General features: G+C 49.6%; 1 protein-coding gene across 1 annotated transcript in view; it reads left to right on the top strand.

The window, feature by feature from the left end:
- LOC128951058 (hydrocephalus-inducing protein-like) overlaps positions 1-22,290 on the top strand; it is a 78,088-nt gene that overhangs the window by 27,265 nt on the left and 28,533 nt on the right. Inside the window, exons 17-27 of the mRNA XM_054296213.1 lie at positions 276-440; positions 1,323-1,475; positions 10,045-10,283; positions 11,437-11,689; positions 12,221-12,457; positions 13,714-13,854; positions 14,334-14,650; positions 17,721-17,856; positions 18,714-18,842; positions 21,027-21,204; positions 21,723-21,928. Of these exons, the coding sequence (XP_054152188.1) occupies positions 276-440; positions 1,323-1,475; positions 10,045-10,283; positions 11,437-11,689; positions 12,221-12,457; positions 13,714-13,854; positions 14,334-14,650; positions 17,721-17,856; positions 18,714-18,842; positions 21,027-21,204; positions 21,723-21,928 (2,154 nt within the window). The remainder of the gene's footprint in view (positions 1-275; positions 441-1,322; positions 1,476-10,044; positions 10,284-11,436; positions 11,690-12,220; positions 12,458-13,713; positions 13,855-14,333; positions 14,651-17,720; positions 17,857-18,713; positions 18,843-21,026; positions 21,205-21,722; positions 21,929-22,290) is intronic.

A 22,290-nucleotide genomic window follows, 5' to 3' on the forward strand; every position in this document is an offset into this window, starting at 1 on the left:
GTTCTGGTCTAGTCTTCAGGGTGTTTTCTTGTGAGAGATCTTAGAGAGTTGTGAAAAGCTGCTGCATCCACAGACACCAACGCCTGTGCTGGCAGCCTCCTTGCAGGACCCCCTGAGAATGCTAAGCCTGCAATTCTTGCATCTTGTTTCTGTCTTTGACCTTTGTTCTGGGGATTTTTAAACATGTGTGTAAGTTGCCGTTGCAGCGGATGTTCAGGAGTTTAAGGTTTCTTCAGAGGTCCCTCTGAAGCTGCATTTCATGGTGTCCCTTCCAGGAACGCAAGGAGGACTCTCCTGTGCTCTACAGCAGCCCCAAGCCCTGTGGGATCGTCCAGCCTCACAGCTTTGCCGAGGTCCCGGTTATAATCAAAGTCCAAACACTGGACAAGCATCGCACCGACATTCTCATCGGCGTGTTCGGGGATGAGAGAAACCCCCTGGTGAGGGCAAGGGGAGATGTGAGCCTGTGTGCAGCTGCTCCTGGCAGGGTGCACAGGGACAGGGACTCTGCTGGGGAAAACAGGCACAGGCTGCTGGGGAGAAGGACAGGAGGGACCGGTGGCACAAACAGCCCGTGCCTCATAGGTGGTGACCTCAGTGTCTGACACAGAAGGTCATTCATCTAAGCTGGAATCAAAGATTATTTTAGTTAATTAATCTTTAATGATGTTAATTTTGGAAACATCTGTTTTAAAATGTCTTGTCATCTCTCTGAGCACAAAAGAGGATGTCAGAAGACTTCTGGGAACCTTGAGCCTTCTCTTAAAGAAAGGAAAGCTGGCATTTGAAGAGTGGTTGGAGAGGGATGTAAATTTATACTAAAACAGATGGAAATGATGATGCCAAATTCCCTGGGTGGCACCAAACATCTGAACCTGGGCCATTGTGGCACTGCATGTAACTCAGTGAACAGGAGGGACAGGCAGTGCAAGCTGTGCCAGGACAGGCAGCGCAAGCTGAAGTCTGACAAAACAGCTGCTTTCTACTATCAGGCTGCTTCCCTTAAAGAGGAGGGTTTCTCCCCACCAGAATAACTAATTGTTTAACTCTCAGCCTGGTCTTAACTAGAAATTCCTTGCAAAGCTTTTGCCTTTGGGCCAATAATTTGTGGTTGGAAAGTTTCTCATACCTTAATCCTTTTTAATTTGGAGGTGAATATTTTTTTTTTTTTCTAAAAGCCCAGCATTTCAGCTGGAAAGTGGAAGCATTCCCTAAAGAAACAACTCGAGTGCAGTTGAGCTGTTTAAGCTTTTTTAGGTTTCCCTGTTATGGTTTGTTTTGGTTTTTTTTTTTAAATCTTTCTTGCCTGCTTCCTGGAACAGAGACCAGAATTACGGAGCACTGGACAGCTGGCACAAATCTACCCAAGTCCCAGGCTGATAGAGTTTGGCAAGATCCCAGCACTACAGCCTACTTCACGAAGTCTTACCCTCTTCAACAAAGGTCATGTCCCTACAGACTTCAGGATGGAGGTTGTAAGTATCTGTGGGGCTGTTTTCCAGGGAAATGGACTGGTCAGTAGCAGCCATGACTTGGTTTTTATGTGCAAGATTTCCATATTGCCCTGTGTGAGAGGAGGCAAGATACTCCAATATTCCATCTGAGCGAGGCAAGAGGAACCTGGCTCTGGAGTGGTTTTAGCTGGGGCAGCCCTCAGTGAAATCAGGCGCAGAGATGTTGGAGCAGAAATTAATCTGGATTGTGTTGACAAGTTCTCCCTTAATTTTATGGAAGGTCTTTAGCTTTGCGTGATCACATTTTTGGAGCCCTGCGCTCAAGAGAAACCTGTGGGCCTTTGCTCCCCAGAGCATGGATTTCCCAATGGTTTCCTTGTCCACCTACAGTTGCTTTGTGCCAAACTGCTCATGTGGAGGCTCCTGTGGGTCAAGCCATCTGGGCTGTCCACACAAAGACAAGTGTGGGGGTTGTGAACCCCCCCAGCCTGTGACCTCTGTGCTATTGAAGAGCATCTTTGGGGAGCAGCTGCAGAGAAGGGCTGCCTAATACATGGGGGGCTGCAGAGGGCAGAAGGAGCTGGGGCTGCTCCCCTGGCAGGGGGAGCAGGGCTGGTGCAGCCAGGAAGGGCTTGTAGGCTGGGCCTGGGGCTGGCTGGGATGTCTGCTGGAGGGGGAGATCTGTGAGGGGCTTGAGGTTTGTTCTTCTTCATGCTGGGTGTGTTGAACTTGTGGAGCTGGATAAAACCTGATGCTATGGACTTGTTTATGTCTGTGGGTAAAGCATCAGGCCGTGTGGGAGAGTCCAGCCACAGCCTCCTGGGCCAAGGAGGAGGGGTGTGAATTTTCCTCTTGCTGCTTTTCCAGCTGTTTCCACAATGGAGTTCTGCTTTCAGCCTCTGCAGGGAGCAGTGCACCTTGGCTGGGTGCTCATGGTGTGTAAAGGTTGGGTTTCACGTGCTCATACCAGGGCCAGACCTGCAGAGCTGTGTCTGTAGAGCTGTGCTGGTGCAAGGCCTTTCCCCCTCCTGTGGGCACCTTCCAGCTCTCTTGCCCAGTCCGTGAAGTCCATGAGAAACAAGATGACAAGAGTTCTTGGGAAGAGTGGGCCATGCCCACAGAGCACATGCATCCAGTTTTCTTTCTGCTTCCTACTTTCCTGCTCTGCTAGAAGCATTTAGAGGTGACTGACGGAGGAAGGGGACCCAGACACCAATTGGTTCATCCAAGTCTGATTTATTGATCGAATACGGCGGGTTAAATATAGTTCTTAATAAGCTTCATACATATTGCAAAAGTTGAGCTCAGGATTGGTTAGTTACATATCAGCAACTACACCTACTTCTACATTCTTGGGCTTATTCTTCTGTTACATTCTGCAGATATTCAGGACTAATCTCACCTCCCTTTCCTCATGTTGCAGCAAGGCCATCCGGCATTCTTGCCTGTCAGCAGTCACTGAATCAGAGACTGCTGACCTCCCTTTCAAGCTTAACCAGCGGCATTAAATCAGTATGGCCTTTCTCAATTAACCAACTCTTAATAAAATCCTCCACATTTCCCCCGCTTTCTTCTTGAGCAAGGAGATTAGTTTGCCAGGTTTTCGCTATCATACGGCTAACCATGTTTTGAATACAAGTAAAAATACAAGGCAAAATAAGCAAAAACATTAAGATCACACCCAGTAAGCCGATAGCATAGATCACAATGTTCCTTAGCCATGGTCCAAGCCCTAAGCCTTTAAGCCATTCGTCAATTCCTAAACCTTCTTCTTCTTTGAGATTGTGAAGTCCTTGTTGTAGTTCTTTTATCTTAGTATGAATGGACACCGAATGATCAGACAAATTCATACAACACATTCCCTCAAATTCTTCACATCCATGCCCTTGTGCTAAGAGCAAAAAATCTACAGCAGCTCTATTTTGTAAAACAGCATGGTTAACACTTTGCACATCTGCAGTCATCATGTCCAGAATTTGGGATGTCTGGTTCAGCTCATTTCTTGTCCAGCACCCTAATTGTTTTGCTAAATTCATAGCCTTATTGGCAGATCCTCCTGGTAAGATAGTTGAAACTACTACTTGTCTGAATGTACCCCAAAACTTTGGATCTCTTATCTGGCTGCAGTCCAAGTCATGTATACTATGCCTTTTCCTGTTTGATGTTTGACTGAGCTGCATTAGCAAGGACACATTAGGGTGAAACAAGGACAATTTTCCCAAATAACAGGGTCCACCCTGTGGCTTAGCTGGTACACCATTCCACGCCCTGTCTCCACAAATTAGAAATATTCCTGTAGGTAATTTCATTGGTGCCGTGATGTTTGTGCCGTTACATTGACTGTAATGCTGTGGAGAGAATTCACTCAAATTCAGGGATGAATCCAAGGTGGCCCATGTTTCTTTAGGTTGATTTAAATTTTGAACATCCAAGGGTTTGAAACTAAACTATCCTCCAGCTGTAATGTTAGGCATACTGGCATTTGCACTTCCAAAAAGATCCAATTCCTCAGGAGGAGAATGCAAAGAGGTGTTAAGTGATTGGATTAGTAAGCATTGGCGATAGCCATCACTCTGACCTGCAGTATATCCTTGCTGTGCTGGCAATGTGATGTTAGACATGTTACGCATGCATAAAGTTCGATTACTTATTAAACTGCAAAATTCTCCAGGAGACCACACTGGAAGTCCTACCAAGCATGTTCGAAATGGGTTAGTAACCCCTCCAAGACTAAGACAAAGCGATGATTGGTTAATTTGTTTAGCAAGTGTTACCCATAGATTTTCTTTTGGCTGACTGAAACGTGTTATCCCTATCGCTTCACTTACTACAGCATTGAGCAGTATAAAAACAAACTTCATTCTTCTTTCTGCTTTCTCTGTTTTTCCTTTCTTCGTTGTCTTTTCCCTGGTTTGTTAGAATGTCTATTGTGAGGCTGAGTCAATTTCTGAATACACTGATCTAATTCCAAATCAGCATCCTTGCTTACAGGTATAGCATCAGGTAGGTTTAAAAGCAAATCAGCTTTACAGCGAGCTGCTATGATGCGTGAGGATGTAGTAATTTCAAGCTCTCTAAGTACTTGCTGTAATTTCCATCTAATATATGCTATAACCACTTGTTCTGCACTCTCAAAAAGCTCCAATCCTGCCCTTCCTGGCAGGCCAGTACTTTGTTCAAGAGATCTAAACCAGAAAGAATATCGAATCCACTTCCCAAAACAAGGGTGACACCATAAAATTCCTACTGTCCTCTGTGAATACCAGTAAACCTTATTGCAATCAGCACAATGCAAAGCTACCCAAGCATAGCACTTATTATTATCCTTTTTGCAAACATAACAAGGAAGTGTATATAGGAAAGGATCAGTATTAAAATTTATCTGTGTGATCCAATCCAACCAGTTCAATGGTGGTGATTGCAAAGCCTCTTCAGCTTTCTTACTATATACAGCTACCAATTCAAGCTCCTTCTTTAATACAAAATGTATCTTATCTCGTAATCGCTGTTCTTGTTCTTCAACACCTATAGCATGCCACGAAGCAGGGTCCCATGGAGCTACAGCATCCCACAAGGCAGAGTCCCATAGATGTGAAATTGCCCTAATCATAGAAAGCTAATTAGCAATCACTAATAGCCTTATTTAGATGAGGTTGTTCCCCATCTTACCTTCTTTTTCTTATCTGCTTTCAGTTTTGCTGCTCCTAACTTTACTGGTACTGTTACTTGCAAACTTAATTTTTGCAACTTTTCAATGCAGCAGTCTAGTGCTCTTTCAGGATTCCCTCTGAAGGACCCTACAATCGAACGTTGTGTTAAAGGTACTAATTTTCTACACCTTACAGAGACTATACGTGACTTTACTTTGAACCTCAATTCTATTCACAACACATTGTACTTCCCATTGATAATAAGCAAGAATTTTTGTTCAGGAGACTCATAAAGATTTAAAGCTACATATGCATTTTGCCCTGTTTGTCTCCTTAATTCATCTTGCCAGCTTTTACCCCACATGTGCTCGTGCTCACAAATGTGACACCACAAATCCCATAATAATGATTGTTCTATCCAAAAAGTATTATCACAGCCCCCACAATGTAGAGCTATCCAGGCAGCACAATGTGGATCATAACAGTCAAGGCAATGTTCCTTTGCTGGATTTGTTAAACGAAAAGTTGATAATGAGTCAATAAAACCAATCGGCTCCTGGGCCGTCCGATAGTGACGTGTCAGTGCTTTGTCCAACACTTTCAAGTGTCCCTTCAACTGTAACAGTAGTGGTCGTAGGACTAGAAACAGTTTCTTCCCCAGTAGCTCCTTGTCCTCCTCCGTGAGATGGTCCACCAGAGGCTGCATCAAAAACAGGTTTAGTCCACTTAGCAGGCACCCACAAAGGTCCTGTAGGTGAGGAAACACAAAGATATCCCCGACCCCAGTATAATACTTTTGCAGGTTTTTCCCATAATCCTGTAGTCGAGTTTTAATTTCCTGACCTGACCTCGGATGATGTTTAATTGCAGGAGGGATATCGTCTTCCCCAAAAATACATAAATGATTGATCACATACAGAACCTTAGCTAAGCATGATTGTGGGTCTGTTAAATCTTGATGCTTCTCAATATACTGCTTAAGGGTACCATTTGCTCTTTCCACTATTGCCTATCCAGTAGGAGAGTGTGGAATACCTGTCACATGCTTAACAGACCACTGATTCAACAATTTCTGGACCCTAGCACTCACATAAGCTCAACCATTATCCGTTTTGATACTCTTTGGGACTCCCATGACAGCAAAGCAACTTAACAGGTGCCTGATAACATGTGTAGCTTTTTCTCCTGCCTGAGCCGTAGCCCATATGTAATGACTATATGTATCTATAGTGACATGCACACACTTAACTTTACCAAATCTAGGTACTTGTGTAACATCCATTTGCCATTTTTCATTTATTTCCAAACCTCGAGGATTAACTCCCATGCCTAAACCTATTCCCTCATTATGATAACTACATATTGGACATGCTCTAACAATGGCTTTAGCTTCTGATAAACTCAGCTCAAAATGTTTTGCAAGCCCTCTTGCATTTTGATGATATCTGCTATGTGCTTCTCTGGCCAATGTATGCTTGTCAATAGGACAAGAGTTATCAATGGGTAAAGTAACCAATTTGTCTGCACGTTCATTCCCTTCTCCTAAACCTTCAGACCATTTATGACTCCCAATATGAATCACAGAATACACTGCATTTCTCTCTCGTAAAGCTTTCCTTAATTGTATCAATAGTTCATACAATCGTTTATTATTCACTCCCTTAATTGCTGCTTCCTCTATTCGTCTGGCTACTCCGGCAACATACATAGAGTCTGTGACCACATTTAAGGCTCCTGTAAGTTAGACATTGCCCATACTACTGCTAACAATTCCAAAGTTTATAAACTATCTGCAGGATCTGCTGTAAGAAGTTGATGCTTCCATTGTCCTTTTTCTTGCCAGGTGACAGCAGCACGCCTTGATTTCTTTCCTGCATCTGTAAAAGCTGTAATAGCTCCTGTATCCAATAATCCATAAAGGGTTATGCTTTGATGCCCATGGGTAATTTCCACTTTTTGTTTTGGTCTATTTTGTAAATCCACAGTTAAAAGTGTAACATCAGTAGAGCCAAAACCCTTCTCATTCCGTATTTGCCCAGTAAATGATGGTATACCAGATGTCATTTGTGATAGTGGTATTAATTGTGCAATGCGTTGTCCTTTTGTTATTTTAATAGGAGGATAAAGGGTGTAAACCATGATTTGTATTTCCCCTGTATAATCCACATCGATAACACCAGGCAATACAAATAATCCCAGCATAGTTATTGAAGAACGTCCTAATAACAATGCTCCACATCTTTATCCATTTAATATAAGAGGACCCTTTACTCCAGTTTGTATCCTCTCAGGCCGGTTCGTCATTAGTGTGACGTCTACTGCTGCTGATAAATCCAAACCAAGGCTCCCTGCTGTTGCGGTTGCAGACAGGAGGTGACAGTGATGTTACGGCAGCAGCTGATGTCTCCGATGTCACGGCGGCAACTTGTGTCTGGGCGCGTATGTCCCTCATTGCCGCATCAGTAACACTTGATGAATGGTCTCGAGCTCTGCGTGTCCGCCAGTGAGCCGCTTCGGAGAGGAGCAAGAGCAGCTAACACCTGATTCTGAGCAGCTAACACCTGATTTTGAGTAGACTCTGCTTGCTTTTGTAACCCTAATCCTAATTCCTTTAAAGTTTCTACTATAAATGCCTGTGAAGCTGTTGGCATTAATGCCATTCGCTCTAAAGCTTCCTCAATAGTCCAATTTGCCCCTAAAGTAGTTAACACTCTTGCATTTGCTTAACAGGTTCACTTTTTACTCCAAACTAACCATAGAACGTAATTGAGCTAACATCTTCCAATCTAAGGGAGTATATTCCGCTATATTATGTGTAAGGTTCCCCTGTGCATCATACTGTGGTGTGTATGTGACCGGACATGCAAGATTAGAAGCTACTTCCACCGCCTCGCCATCCCCCATCTGCATTACTTCTTTTGCCACAGCAGCCCAAGCTTCCCTCCTCTGTTTAGCCATCTCCCCCCATAGGTCACTGTGTGCCCCCGGGATGGGATCTGACTCTTTAAGGGTGCTATGCTGCTGGCACTCCGGTACCGAGACCGAGTTCTCGTACGGGGAAGGCGGTGGAGCAGGAGCTGGCTCGCGCGGGGGAAGCGGCCCCCCCGCTGCTGGAGCTGACAGTGAAACCGGAGACGACTCGCGCGGGGGAAGTGGCCCCCCGGGAGCCGGCCCGCTCGGGGGAAGCGGCGGAGGCAAAGGTGGCGGCGGAGGCGAAGCTGGCTTGCTCCCACCCCCACCATCCGACCCGCCTGAAGCTGGCGGCGGAGGCAAAGCTGGCTTGCTCTTACCTCCACCATCCAACTCGCCTGAAGCTGGCGGCGGAGGCGAAGCTGGCTTGCTCTTACCTCCACCATCCAACTCGCCCTCCCCCTCTGACAGGAAGGGTGCAGATGGTTCCACTGTATCTAAGGGAAAATTTTCCACACCATTTTGCTGGGGACCCTTAGGCATAAGTATCTGAGTTACAGAAGGTGCTAAGGGATCATCCTCACGACCATACCCTATATTCCTCTTATGAGCTTCTGTCGCCCTTTCTGCTGCCTTTCTCTCAGAGACCTGCTGAAGTAACGTATTATACACCACCCGCCATAACTTGCCAAATGTCTTTGCTGACTTATCATCATCTAACACTGTATCCCACAGGATATCCCCAAACTTTTTCCACTCTACTATCTCATGAACTGTATATGAATTAGCAAAAATTGCTTTAGAATAACCATAAGCTAATAACCCTGGTAATTCCTTTTTTAAATCTATCCCTTTTACTCCTCGTCTTTCTAAATATGAGGAGAAGGGACCGTATGTCGCTTGCCTATCCATACCTATATATCAGCGCGCGCTGTTGCAGCTCTTCCAGGCTCCCGGCGACATGTAGAGACTTGAGATACCGTTGTAATCCTCAAGGGTGCTATTAAAATCCGGCACCGTCCCGGCTGCAAGGACTCTCACCCAACTTCCTCGACCGTGGCGAATTTATAATCCAAGAGAGCGAACGTTCAGAATGCTGCCTTTGCCCGCATTCTCCACCATTTGACGGAGGAAGGGGACCCAGACACCAATTGGTTCATCCAAGTCCGATTTATTGATCGAATACGGCGGGTTAAATATAGTTCTTAATAAGCTTCATACATATTGCAAAAGTTGAGCTCAGGATTGGTTAGTTACATATCAGCAACTACACCTACTTCTACATTCTTGTGCTTATTCTTCTGTTACATTCTGCAGATATTCAGGACTAATCTCACCTCCCTTTCCTCATGTTGCAGCAAGGCCATCCGGCATTCTTGCTTGTCAGCAGTCACTGAATCAGAGACTGCTGACCTCCCTTTCAAGCTTAACCAGCGGCATTAAATCAGTATGGCCTTTCTCAATTAACCAACTCTTAATAAAATCCTCCACAGTGACTATTCCAAAGCAGAGGGCACTGGGGCACCTCTCTACAGCTGATGATCAGTGGGAAGTGAGGGCTTCAGTCCTTTAGGGGATGTTGAGAAGCACTGATGGCTCCTTGGGGAAGAATAGTTTGGTGTTGGGGTTTGCTTCCCTGGTTTTGCAGAGAGACTCTTCAGGCTCTCAGCAGTATCCTCCAGCCGTGTGGTTTCTGCAGTGGGATTTGAGCAGTCCTGGCTTCCTGTGGCCTTGAGCCTTTGTGAGAGAGAGAAAGGAGCTTTCCTTGGCCCACACTGCGTAGAAAGATTGGGGAAGGAACACTCTCCTGAGGATAAGCGTCCCTTGGGTTGGGCAAAACTGGGTTAATTAGGTGAGTCCATTGAAGGAGGGGAAAATACAGGTTGTATGAACTCTGCTGTTGCCCAATACTGTATTTTAGGGATTTTAAACCTTTATGATTTTTATCATCCTCTCTTTAGTCTTTCTTCTCTTGTGGCCCACAAGAGACCAGGGTGGTTTCCTAAATGCATGTTGTGCTTGTCTTACAGGTTCGCAAACGCCACTGCTGTACCGTTGAACCCAGCGAAGGAGTGATCCCTGCTGGGGGTGAGGTGCCTGTGACTGTCACAGCAACCCTGGATGACAGGGGGCTTTTTTCTGTCCCTGTCCGGGTGTTCATTGGGAGCAGCCTTAGCACCGCCTTCGGGCTGGTGGCTTTGGGCACTGGCACCACAATTGTCATAGACAAGCCATTCAGCCCAGAGCTCAACCTGGGATACCAATTCAGGTAGGAGATCTCTCCACTCCCACCTCTCCTCCTCCTGTCTCAACAAGGAGCAGTTTTGCTGTAGTCCTTCAGGCAAGGTCTTCTTCAGTGTTGAAAGCCCTGACTCCTTCCCTGAAGGCAGAGATTCTTTTAGAAGCATGTGATGGCCAGTTGAGAGTTGTTAGACACCCTCAAAAGCCACTGACAGGGAAACCAGTTGCTAAATTGCCATTGAATTGTCTTTAGCTCTGATACATTGATGTCCTCACTTGACCAAGTAATGATCTCACAGGCTCCCCCAGAACAAAAGGTTCCTGAAATGGTGTCCAGATGAGGCAGTCCCTCCATGTGGCTGAGGGACCAAGGGAAGATGGCATCACACCCTTCCCTTCCAAAATGGCAAGCAGGGGCCCCGGGAACAAAGAGACAGGAGGGTGACAACCCCCACGGGCAAGGCAGGAGCGCACAGAGCAGTTCCAGAGGCAGATGGAAACTCTCTGGTTTGTGCGGGGTCCGCACGGCCGCTGCCGCCGCTTCCTCGTGCTCTTCGTGGGCTCTGCTGCTGCCCTGCTCTGCCCAGGACCTCGCTCGATTTTTCACTGCCAGCAGAGTTTGCAAAGTTCACTTCCAAACAGTTTCTAATGCAAAATGAAGTTTCTACAAATGGCTAGCAGTGCAAAACCAAAGCTACTACGAACGACGGAGGCTCTGCACCCCTGGTGTCCTCTCCTGGAGCAGGCAGACACTTTTTACCAGCTTGCTGGGATCATCCAGAAACTGCCTCCGAGCTGGCTTTTAGAAATGTCTGCAATCATACCCCCCCACACAATGTCCCCCAGTGCAGGATCTCAAAGATTCAGTAACAGTTTCAGGCACAGATTAATACAAAAGACAGTAACAGTATGAATCAACCCAGAACAAACATCTTGGAGGAAAACACCACCTTCTGTTAGCCTCACCTGGCAAATGTTGCATTACCATTATAAACATATTTCCCTTTGAAATAACGATGTCAAAAGGGCACCTTATCAGACACTATTTCTGGTCCGCATTAGGAACTGGAAATGTAGACAGTCTCCAAGCAATTAACACCTCAAGTTGCTCACTGGGAGCAATCTGATGACCAGGGAAAAAGCAACTCCCATACTATTTTCCATCCTGCCTTCTATTCTAGCCTGGTGCCCTGTATTCGTCAGTTCAAAGTAACAAACAGGGGCCACCATTTCCATCGGCTCTTCTGGAGTGTGGAATGCTACAGCCCATCTGAGCAGGAGGGCCAGAGTGTCTCAGCCCTCAGCAGCCCCAAGGATGATTCCCAGAGCCCCAAACGTGCCGAGCCTTTGTTTGGGCTGGAGCCGCTGTCGATGGACCTGCAGCCAGGCCGCTCTGAGGACATGGTGCTGCGAGGCTTCTCCAGCATCGCACAGGTGAGGTCCCCACCGTGGGCTGAGCCTGGGCCACCATCAGATCCCCTCCCCGGGCTTGTTCCCTTGACATTTCCCTGGGGAACTGAGCAGAGGCCTTCAAGAAGCTGATGTAAGACCACATGTTTCTGTGGCAGCACCAGTTGCTTTCCTTGCTGGCCACCATCAGACCAGCTAAGGCTTTATTGTGATTCCACAGCTACCAAAACCCAGTGCTGATCCCAAAGCAGCAGTGGAAGGAAATATTGCTCTTTTTGGGCAAACAGTGCTGCATGCTGAGTCAGCAAAGAAGGGCACAGAAATAAGTTACACTTAGTCTAAAAGCCCAAAAAGAAAGTGAATTAAACAAGTGCCAAGTGATTTATCTGGGGTAAGCATGGAGTAAAACAAAAGCCTTGTGAAGGGAGGGAGTTATCTCACAAGTGCCTTTTGTGGGTATTGGGGTGCAGTGTTACCGACAATTGAGCACAAAATAAATAAGCTGCATCACTGGAAGAAAAGGGGGCAGTGACCATAACTCTGTGGCAATTATAGAGCCTGTGGTGGGTGGCGGGTGCTGAGCCAGTGGAGGGCATTTGCCGGATGCTCTGCCACCACCCACTGGTGACAAGTGACTCTCGCACGCAGGAGGTGCAGGATTATGTGATGTGTGAAGCTGTCAGTATGGCAACCGGCAGGACTGAGAAGATAATGGAGACAGTCATTACCTGCAAGTTTATTCACCCTTCTATAGAACTGTCAGCCAGACACTTCTCTTTCCAGGTGACCAAGGTAAGTCTGGATTGCATGCTGGCATTTAACGGCATGGCTGAGGGGGGGGTGTGCTTGTGTTAAAGCCCCTCTTTACCCTTCCTGAGGCACTCTGTAAAGTGAGTGAAGATGCTTTTAGGGATGAGACTGGTATTTAATTTCCCCAAAGTAAAACTGCAGTTACAGCTGCACTGCCAAGGGGGATCTTGGCCACTTCCAGAGAAATGCCAATTTCTCTGCTCACTGTAAAGAGAGGTTTTGGAGGATGCTCCAAGGCATGGTGATGTCTGTACACCGATACTGTAGGGAAGTTGGGAAAAATGGAGATTCCTGTGAATTCCTCAGGCTGACAAGGAAAAACCCATCACCTTCTATGTCTCTTTGCCTTCTCTGCTATTGGCATGAATGCTTTATGGTAGAGTTATATAGTACAGCTCTGTGCATTTCCCTAAGTCTTCAAAGGAGCCCCAGGCATCCTGCAACTGCAGTGATGACACTGAGGCAGAGCAGGTGCCCTTTAGTCTCTGGATCCCCACTCCAGCATCACCTTTCCCTCTCCTGCAAGTTGTCTAAAAAAGAGAAGATCTTTCATCCTTTGGTTTCTGTAGTTTCAGGCCTCTCCTCTGGTTTCCCAGGCTTCCACTGAAGTACAGAATCCCCCCTGGAACAGGCAGTTCAGATGTAATTTAGAGGCTTTTCAGCCCTCCCTGATTCTGCCTGGCTTCTGCTCAATGCCACACACACAAACTGATTTATGGCATACTATGGCACAGCACCTGTTGGATACCAGTACCTCCAGAACCAGCTTCCCAAAGGCTCTGGTTTCTCTGAACCATGCAGGAAGCCCAGCACAATGCACAGACAGGAAGGAAGAGCCCGGGCTTTTGTGAGGCTGCTAGAGCCAATAAGGTTGTGAGAAATGACTGTCTGTGAGTGAAGATCCTCTAGTGCTGTTTTGCCCAACAGAAAGACAAAACTGGAGACAAATGGTCTGGATTCACTTTCTGCTTTAGATCTTGTTCAAGCAGCCACCTCCTCTCAGGAGCCTATTCCCTCATCTGTACATGGGTGTGTTTCCCTGTCCCCCAGAGGATGCTGTGGTTTCTAAACATGAAAAGCATCTGCTGTCAGGAAAAACCTCCTGGAAGGGTAGAAACAAATAGAAAGGGTAAATAGAGATGTATGCACTTCTGGGCTGAAGAATGTGAGATGCAGCAGAAGGAGAAGGATGTCTATGGCTAGTTGAGGCTGGTTTTCCTTCTCTCCTGTTTCCAAAGAAACCCAGTGATGTCCTGAGGCTGCACTACCAGCCTTTGGCCATAAAAAACACCTGCCTGCTGCCACTGGACCTTATGCTGGGCTTGGAGCAGCCATTCCTGGTCTGTGATAAGGAGAAGCAGCCCCTCCCAGTTGGCCAGGTGAGCAGCCCTTGACTCCTCCAGTGGGGTCTGAAGAGGAGGGATGTGGTGGTGCCTTTCTCTTGGGAGCTCCTTGAGTTTATTCTGTAGCATCAGCAGTGGGCTGGCCTGAGCTGCATCAGCAGAGCTGCTGAAAGAATCAAAATAGTATCTGAATTGAGAAGATCCATCCTGGCTTTAAGGCACAGGGAGAAGGGAGCAGGCAGCTGGGTCTGGGCAAGGCATGCAGTAAAGGTGTCTCCTGGAAAGCATGCCAGCTCTCCAGCAGCCACCCCCTTGGACTGGGGCTGAGCACAGCAACGGGAGCCTGAGCGATCCTGGACTGGACTGTGGTGCCTGCAGTCAGACCCCTGCTGTAGAGAGATGAACCATGAACTGAGGAGCCCATGCTGGGCTCACTTGGAGCATTTACTGTTTGCTGCTGTCAGGCCTTGGGACCTCATCCCACAGGTGATTAATTACTGCTCATCTCCTTGCAGCCTGTGAGAGTGGGTGTAGGGGAGACCTGCCATCTCTACATCGCATTCGACCCAGCTTATAAACTGGATTTTAAGAGCTGGAAAACAGAGAAGCTTCTGAAGATAGACATGGTCAGGGGCCATCCTCTTGTGGAGCGTATCATCCTTCGGGGAGAAGTGCACTTCCCAAATCTCCAAATGCAGTCCAGATCCCTGGAGTTTGGCTGCATTGTGGCTGGCACTGAAGAAGTGCGTTCTCTGAAGATAACCAACTGCAGCCCACTGCCTGTCCAGTACCACTGGTCATTCCATTCCAAGAGCCAGGTTTACAGGTTGAGGTATGTGCACCTTTGCCCTCTCCTTGAAGCTCTTCTTGCTGGTGTCCTGTTTGTGCTTGGCAAAGAACAAAGCTGTTTGCCTGGGATCTGACAGACTGCTTCTGACTTTTTCTGGTGCAAATAACACCGACCAGCTGTGCTCAGGCTGGGTGCTCAGGGAATAGGTTTTCCACCAGTTTGATGCTGCATAGCCCCCCGAGTGGTTTCCCCTGGGAAGGAAAGCTGGGGTGAGAGCTGCTTTCTCAGACCTCTGTGGCCTGAGGCCATGTCCACCTTGATGAAAGGCTCCCAGTCCCAGCTCCCACAGTGCTGCTGGAGGCCTTTCTGGCCCCTCTACTTTGGGATGGGGCCTCTCTGCAGGAGCTGCTCTCTGCTCCTTGCCTTCCTCCCTTGCACTGTGCCGGAGGATGCCCAGAAAGTCCCAACACCAGCCAAAGAGTTACTTAGTGCCTGGGCTGATGCTGAACAGCCAGCTGAACAGCCTTCCCTTTCCTTCTTTTCTGAGACAACTCCTTTACTGCCAGGATGATTTCTTTCCCAGGGGTCAGCTTTCAGTGGACATCTTGGATTCTTCACTCCCTTTTTTTGTGACACTTGTTACTCATTTTGATTTCTCCTCGCTGCAACATGTCCCTTATGAGTTCTGTAGTGCTTGGCAGCAGGACTCGTTCGTCACATCATCTCCTATCCCTGCCTTCCAGAGAGTTTATACTTTAGAGTGAAAAATGTCATTCTCTGGGCACCATGGTCCTGGGAAGTTGCCTCAACCCATTCATTAAAACTAAAGACAGTGGAATAGATGATTAGGGATCTCTTGAGGGTTATAATGAGAGAGCACCTCATCCAGAAATTAAACCTAGCCTTAGATAACAAGCTACAAAGCTGAAGGCAGTGATTCTTTGGGGAGCAGCTCATTACAGGCCTGTCTGGGAATGGAGCATCCAGGTCATGTTTGACTGTGGGGAGCACTTGCAGCTCAGCAGGGTGACAGGCAGGCACGGTTTGACTGTGTCCCTCACGTGGCATTAGAAACACAAGCAGAGTTACCCTGAGCACCTGCTTCAATTAAAAGTGGGGGATGTGACCTGAGTCACCTGGGAGGGTTGGAAAATGTCAACCAAGTCCCCCAACACTGTCAGGGAAACATTCCTGATAAATCCCTGGTAGAGCTGCAGTTTCTGGTGTTGGGCACTGGGGGTGGGGGCTGTGCTGGCTCATCAGTGGCCGGCTCTACCCCTTGGTGCCTCAGATCTCACCTTTTTGCTGCCTTCTCTGTCTTTTCCACTCCCACTGTGCTTTTTGCATCCCCACCAGGTGTTGATGCCTGTCCTCTGTAGTTGCTCAATGCAAGCAGTTGCAGCTGCTGCAGCACCTCAGTGCCATCCCTGGGCTGCCTTTAGAACAGACCTGCCCCAGCCTGGATTGGGAAGGGCTGGATCAAACCATTTCCAGTCCAACGTGCCAGCACCCACCCAGGGGCTGCATCCTGGCCAGGAGCTGCTCGTGCAGCTGTCCCTCCCTCCCACTGCAGCTCCCTCTTCATAGTTATGTTATATTCCAGATACGAGCTTAGCTCAGCTAGATTCAAACCCCGACCACCCAAGGAGAGGAGAACCAGTTTGCCTTCCGCTTCATCTCTCAGGAGACGCCTCAGGTTTAGAAGTGTGCAGGAGCCAGCCACAGCCCTGCAAGGATTGCAGGATTCTGCCCACTCTTCAGTAGCAGAGGTAGATTTTCTTGTACACCTAGTGCTTGTGTTGCCTCCCCAGCCTGCCAGCACCAGGGCATGCTTGTGCTGCTGACCTCTCTTCTTGCTGCCCTGCTGTGCTGTGCCCTGAGAGTTGGTTGGGCAGCAGGGCCAGTGGCTGGACATGGGCTGAGGGGGAGGGAGAAATAGGAGAGTTTTCCTTGGAGAAGCTGACTCAGATCCCACAGATCTGTGTTGAGTGTGGGATTTTTTGCCTTGTTTCCTTCCCAATGTAAGATGAGGCTTTTCTCTGCATCATCATGGTAACACCTCCAGCTTCCCTCCCAGAGCAAGTTGGGATGATCCTGATCTCCATGGAGCCTCTTCCCAAAGCAGCCAGACTCCCTGTTTGCAGGGCTCTGCTTTCACTAGAGAGCTGCTATTGCACTGCTGGCCCTGAAGCTGTCTTACAAAGTGGGACTTTGCAAAGTGGCTGTCTCTTCCTCCCAGCATAGAAAATGGCTTCTTTTTCAGGTGCCACGGTATTACAGCCCACTAGAGTTGGTGGGAACCATGCCCCCCAGGGATGTACTGCACACTCCCGTGGCCACGGAGGAGGTAAGAGGGAATCTGTCTCATTTGCCCATTGTCAGTGTGGCAAGCAGGGCTGCAGCTGCCAATGCCACTGGGGGCCCTCAGCATTGGCCACAGAGGGGCCTCCCATCCCTGCAGGCCCATCACAAAGTGCTGCTGGAGCAGCTGGTAGTTGGAGAGGCTGTGCAGGACACCTTGTAGGGCTGCCCAAGGATACTGTGCAGCGCCTATGGAGGGCACTGCTCCCCCTGGACCTCATCTCATAGGAAATTTTTGCAGGAGCTTTTGCTGAGGCACCTTGAGAACGCACCATGTATATCAGAGAGAAAGGGGAAAGGCCTCAGGAGTCAGATGAGCTGGGCTGGAGTTCTTCTCTGAGCTCCCTGAGCTCCAAGAGCTCTCACTCTGAGTGTCCACCTTTGCTAAAAGCAGTAAGAAATGCTTTTTAAAGGCAAGTTGTGCATCAGAGAGAATTTCTACTGCCAGGAGACATTTACTTTAATGTAGTGTATTAATTAATGCATTGATCCGTGAGTATGGGAGAAGATTTTCCCCATGGTCCCTGCACTGGTCAATGGCGTGGATGCAGGATGAGATGAGGGTGATTCTGGCAGTGTTTGTGGAATAGGCCCCTCCAGGTACAGCTGCACTTTGCTCCAAGATGCTCTTTGCATCCATTTCCATGCGCAACACCTCAATCTCTCCTGTCCTTCAGGTTTTCAGTATCCTGCCACTGTCAGGTGTGCTGCAGCCAGGAGAGAGCCAGCAGGTCTCCTTCACCTTCTGCAGCCATTTCAACACCATCTCCTATGTCACGGCGCTGTGCTACGTGGAGGGAGGCCCCACCTACGAGGTGATGCTGACTGGCGAGGCCTCATGCATCAGCTACTCCGTGAGCCCCCGGGAGACCTACTGTGGCTCTCAGGTACCACACACACCCCTGGCACAGCTCCTTGCCTTGCTGGCTTCCTGCCCTCCTCGCTCCAGGGCTCCCTGCCCTTCCCAGCCCCTTTGTTGGCTCTGGGGCTTGGAAGTCCAACCTTTGAGGGACACATCTGGCATCCAAGCTGCTTCAAAATGGCCATCTCCCACCCTCTCCACAATGCTGGGAATGCCTCTTTTTCAGGGTACCTAGCGCTGCCTCCTGGGGCAGGCAGGGGCCCAGTGGGGATGCTCTGAGGGGTGTGTCCCTGAGACATCCCTCTGCTGGTCCACTCCTAAAGCCTGACCTCCAAGGAGATGCTCTTGTCTAAAGCTCTTGCTTAATCCACACAATGATCAAGGAAAGAAGTTGGGCTTCCAGTCACTACAGTTGGAGAGACTGTCCCAGAATAATCCCCACTTCACTCTTTTTCAATTGAAAGCCCACAGATATTTCCAACTGCTGGCCCTGTCTGTGTTGCCCTGGGTGACTCCCTTGTTGCATGTATGTTTCTTGCCAGTACTTGCATGCAGGTGCCTTTTCTCCTGGAATGCCTCAGTGCTGTCTCTGTTTCTCCTGGCTGTTGGTGACCCCTCAGAGGGCAGAGGAGGGCCTGTGTCCCCTGGTTCATCTATTGCTGGCCCTCACGTGGTTGTTACCACAGCTCTGTGTGCTGCCAGAGCTCCCTGGTGCTGTGCAGGTGCCCTGTGCCTGGGCGTTCCCCAGGTTCCCAAGTGCCCCTATCTCCTCCCTGGTCCCTGCTCCCATGATGTGTCTGCTTTCAAACCCAGGAGAGAGGAAGGGGATTCCCAGCAGCAGGCCTGGGTCTGTAACTTCCCTCTCTTGTGCCTTCTCTCCAGCTGTTTAATGAAATTCATCACAGCAATGTCACCCTGGAGAACACCGGCAAGATGGAATTCAGCTGGGTGCTAAACCCTAGCCCTGCAGACCAGCGTCTGCCTGGTGTGTTTCTGGTCAACCCCACCACTGTAAGTAGCACAAGTGACTGAGCCCAGCCCTGTGTCAGGTGGCCCAGGAGAGTTTTGGAAGGAAAAAAGCTGGGGCGGGGGAAGTCGGAGGGGAAAACCCCAAACCCAGCCATGAGAGAGACAGAGCTGTAATCCATTTCTGCCGGGGGCAGAGAAGGTCAAACAAGTGCTCACCTGATAGACTTCCCAATTGCCTTGGCTGGTGGGTGGCTCTGCTGTCAGAGGCGACACCAGCGGGAGGCACAGGTGTGTTGGTCGCTGTCTGTCCTGCTGTAAGGGGAGTAGAGGAGAATTCTTTTTGATAGATTTCTCAGATGAAAATAAGGCACAAATGCAGCCTTATATCTGAAAACTGTTTCTTGATAAAGAAAGGGTATGGTCCCGACCAGAAGGGGACAGAAAAGAGTGAGAGAGAAAATAAGAACCGGACAGAGCAAAGAGAGGACGGGGACAAATCGTCGCTGCTAGAGCCCTGAGGCGCTGTGTCGGGTCCTGCTCAGCAGATGGAGCAAGTGCTGCCAACCGTCCCAGCGTGCGTGCCCGCCGCGGCGTGAGGGGCTGGATCGGCCGGCAGCGGAGCCGGGTCTGGATCGGCCGGCAGCGGGGCCGGGCTGGATCGGCCGCCAGCGGAGCCGGGCTGGATCTGCCGGCAGCGGGGCCGGGCTGGATCGGCCGGCAGCGGGGCCGGGCTGGATCGGCCGGCAGCGGAGCCCGGCTCCATGGGCTGGCAGCGGGGCCGGGCTGGATTCGCCGGCAGCGGAGCCCGGCTCCATGGGCCGGCAGCGGTGCCCGGCTCCATGGACCGGCAGCAGGGCTGGCTGTCCCGCGGGCTGCGGCCGGTCCCGGTCGGGACACGGCGGCTGCTCCCTCGGGGAAGCAGAGGAGCACTGGGTTGCCGTGGCGAGCGGGGAAGAGGCAACAGCAGCGTAGACAGACAGGGAAGAAGTGGCTCTGCAGGGAGCCGGACCCTCCGGGTGCTCTAAGCCCAACAAAAAGCAAAAATGGCAGAGAAAACCTGGCAGTGTTAACTGCTTGAATATGCTAAGATTCCTCCCGTAACTCAGCCCTTTTAGGAAGACTGTTGGTCAGACGGGCAAAATTTTCCCGGGCTTCGGGGTCTGCCTGCCTCCAAGGGGGAAATCTCTTGCAGCCCCCCAGACACAGAGCCTGTCTGCATTTTCTCCTAAAGGATCTCCTTTACACATGGGATGTTTAAGGCTCCCAGCACGTCTACAGCCTCTATAGTAATTTTTCACCCCATGTCAGAAAGTGGATTTATAACATATGTTGTGGCATAACTTAAAATTTAATTGGTTGCTCACAGTCACTCTGGGGACCCCGACGGCTAAGATCTCGGGCTGTGCTGGCACTGGAGCGTTTCTGAGGGTCACCTTACCCAGGCTGTGTGATCACACATCCCTTAGTAGGCTTGCTGCTCCCTGCCTCTTCCAGCTTTGTTGCTGTGCAGCGCCTTTGTGGGGCAGTGAGGGGGCCAGGGAGCAGCGGGGCTGGAAGAGCTGGAGAAAAATTAGCAGCATCCCACCACTGTGCAAGCTTCTCAGTCCTGTCTGGATGGATGTCTTTGAGCCGAAGCAGCGCTCCTGCCTTTGTCCCTCCTTGCAGTGGGAAGAGGAAGCCGATTGGCTTTCCATTTCTTCATGCCTGCCTCCTGCAAGGGATGAGAGGAGCTGCTGGCCCTGCTCAGTGCAGGGATTTCCCTTCCACAGCGGCAGCACAAGAGCCTTTTTTTGATGAGGCGGGCTCTTGCTGGCAGAGGGCAAACCCCATCAGCAGCAGAGCTGTGCTCACATCGGGCTGTGCTGGGGCTGCAGCCTTATGAGCCCTGGGGAGGACACACAGCACATTCAACAGGTTTCCATTCCTTCATTGGTTAAGTGTTAATACTACAACAACTCTTCACCAACATTGGTATCACAACACAACATTTGCATTAAAAGAACTCTAAACTTTAGCAAAACTTCTTTTACAAAAGTCAACATTATAAAACACATAGTATTTACTCTAACAGTTGTGAAAGCCAACACTGTAATATGTTTATCACTAAGGTGATGTGGTCTGATGGTTTCTTCTCGATGAGAACCTGTCTGCTCAGCCTGTCTGTCCCCTGAGCCATCCCCATCAAACACTCTGATGCATTCCCTCCCTCCTCTCCTGTCCATGCAGGGCTCCATTGCACCTGGTGAGAAGCAAGTGCTGGAATTCTCTTACATGCCAGGATTACCAGGAGCCTTCAGCAGGACTTACCATCTTAAAGTGGGTGACCTGGAACCAGAAAATATCTTCCTGAAAGGAGAAGCATCCTTTCCCATGATCACTTTGAACCTGCCCTGGACCATCAAAGGTGGGCACTGCCTGTCTGCCCCCAGGAAGGGCCCCTCTGGTTTTGTTCCCTACCATAGGCCCGTAGGGCAGCTCATGCCAACCTCCACCAAGCCCGGAGGGTTGCAGGACTCCCAGACCAACTCAAGCCCCCTGGTTGCTTCATGAGTCTTGAGCAGAGGATCCCATGTGGACTTTGTCCCAGGAACCAACCTGCAGAGCCTGCCAGCTCATCTGGCAGGGTCCTGAAGGACGATGGCTAGAGTGAAAGGCTTGGGAAAGCTGTAAGAGAGGCTGGCAGGGCTTGTGGCAGGGTTGGGTTTGTGTGACATTGCAGGGGATGAGCTGCTCCTCAGTGGCAAGGGAGGTGGGTGGGAGCGAACATGAGAATTCAGAGAGGAGCAGCAGCATCCACTTTCCATAGATGGCTTGAGGGATTTCTTTCTGGAAGAAACCAGTGTTGGGAGGTGGGGACTTCCCAGCTTCAGTGGGACTAGCACTTTGCTCACCCTTCTCTTTGTGGATGTTTTCTTCCTTCAGGAGATGAAACACATGAGAAGTCTCTGACACAGCCCGTAAAACCGCTGCAACAACACAGTCAGAGGAGTAAATCAGGTGCTCGGAAGAAGACTCAGAGCCTGAAGACTGAGACCTTGAAGTCTCAGACCGCAGAAGCTCAGACTCCAAAGAGTCTGATTCCGAAGACTCGGGACCTGCAGCCCAGCGTGCTTGCCTCTGGCACTGCAGTAAGAACAGCTGCAGCCCCGTTTGGCACAGGCCACCTCCCCATGTCACCTGAGCCCCTTGCAGCCCACAGCAGCTCCTGCTGCCCTGATGGCACCCGGGACCTCCCTGCCCACTTAGAACCATGTGTCACCTCAGCATTGGCCCTAGGGCTGCCACGCTGGCCATGGTCTCCTCTGGGGCTGCACCAGCTTCCTGCCTACCCCAGGGAGAGATGCTGAAGGCCACGCTCCAGGGATGGAGTTGATGGTGCTTTGAAGGAGATGCAGATCATTGCTGGGGAGTTTGTTGGTCCCAGCCCAAGCCCTGCCAGATTTACAGATCTTATCAGCAGCTGCCTGATTGTGCCCAGGGGCTGTGCTGG

This window comes from Melozone crissalis, unplaced genomic scaffold (assembly GCF_028551555.1).
Source record: "Melozone crissalis strain CALT ecotype California unplaced genomic scaffold, PUWL_Pcris_2 ptg000007l_1, whole genome shotgun sequence".
In the NCBI taxonomy this organism is placed as follows: Eukaryota; Metazoa; Chordata; class Aves; order Passeriformes; family Passerellidae; genus Melozone; species Melozone crissalis.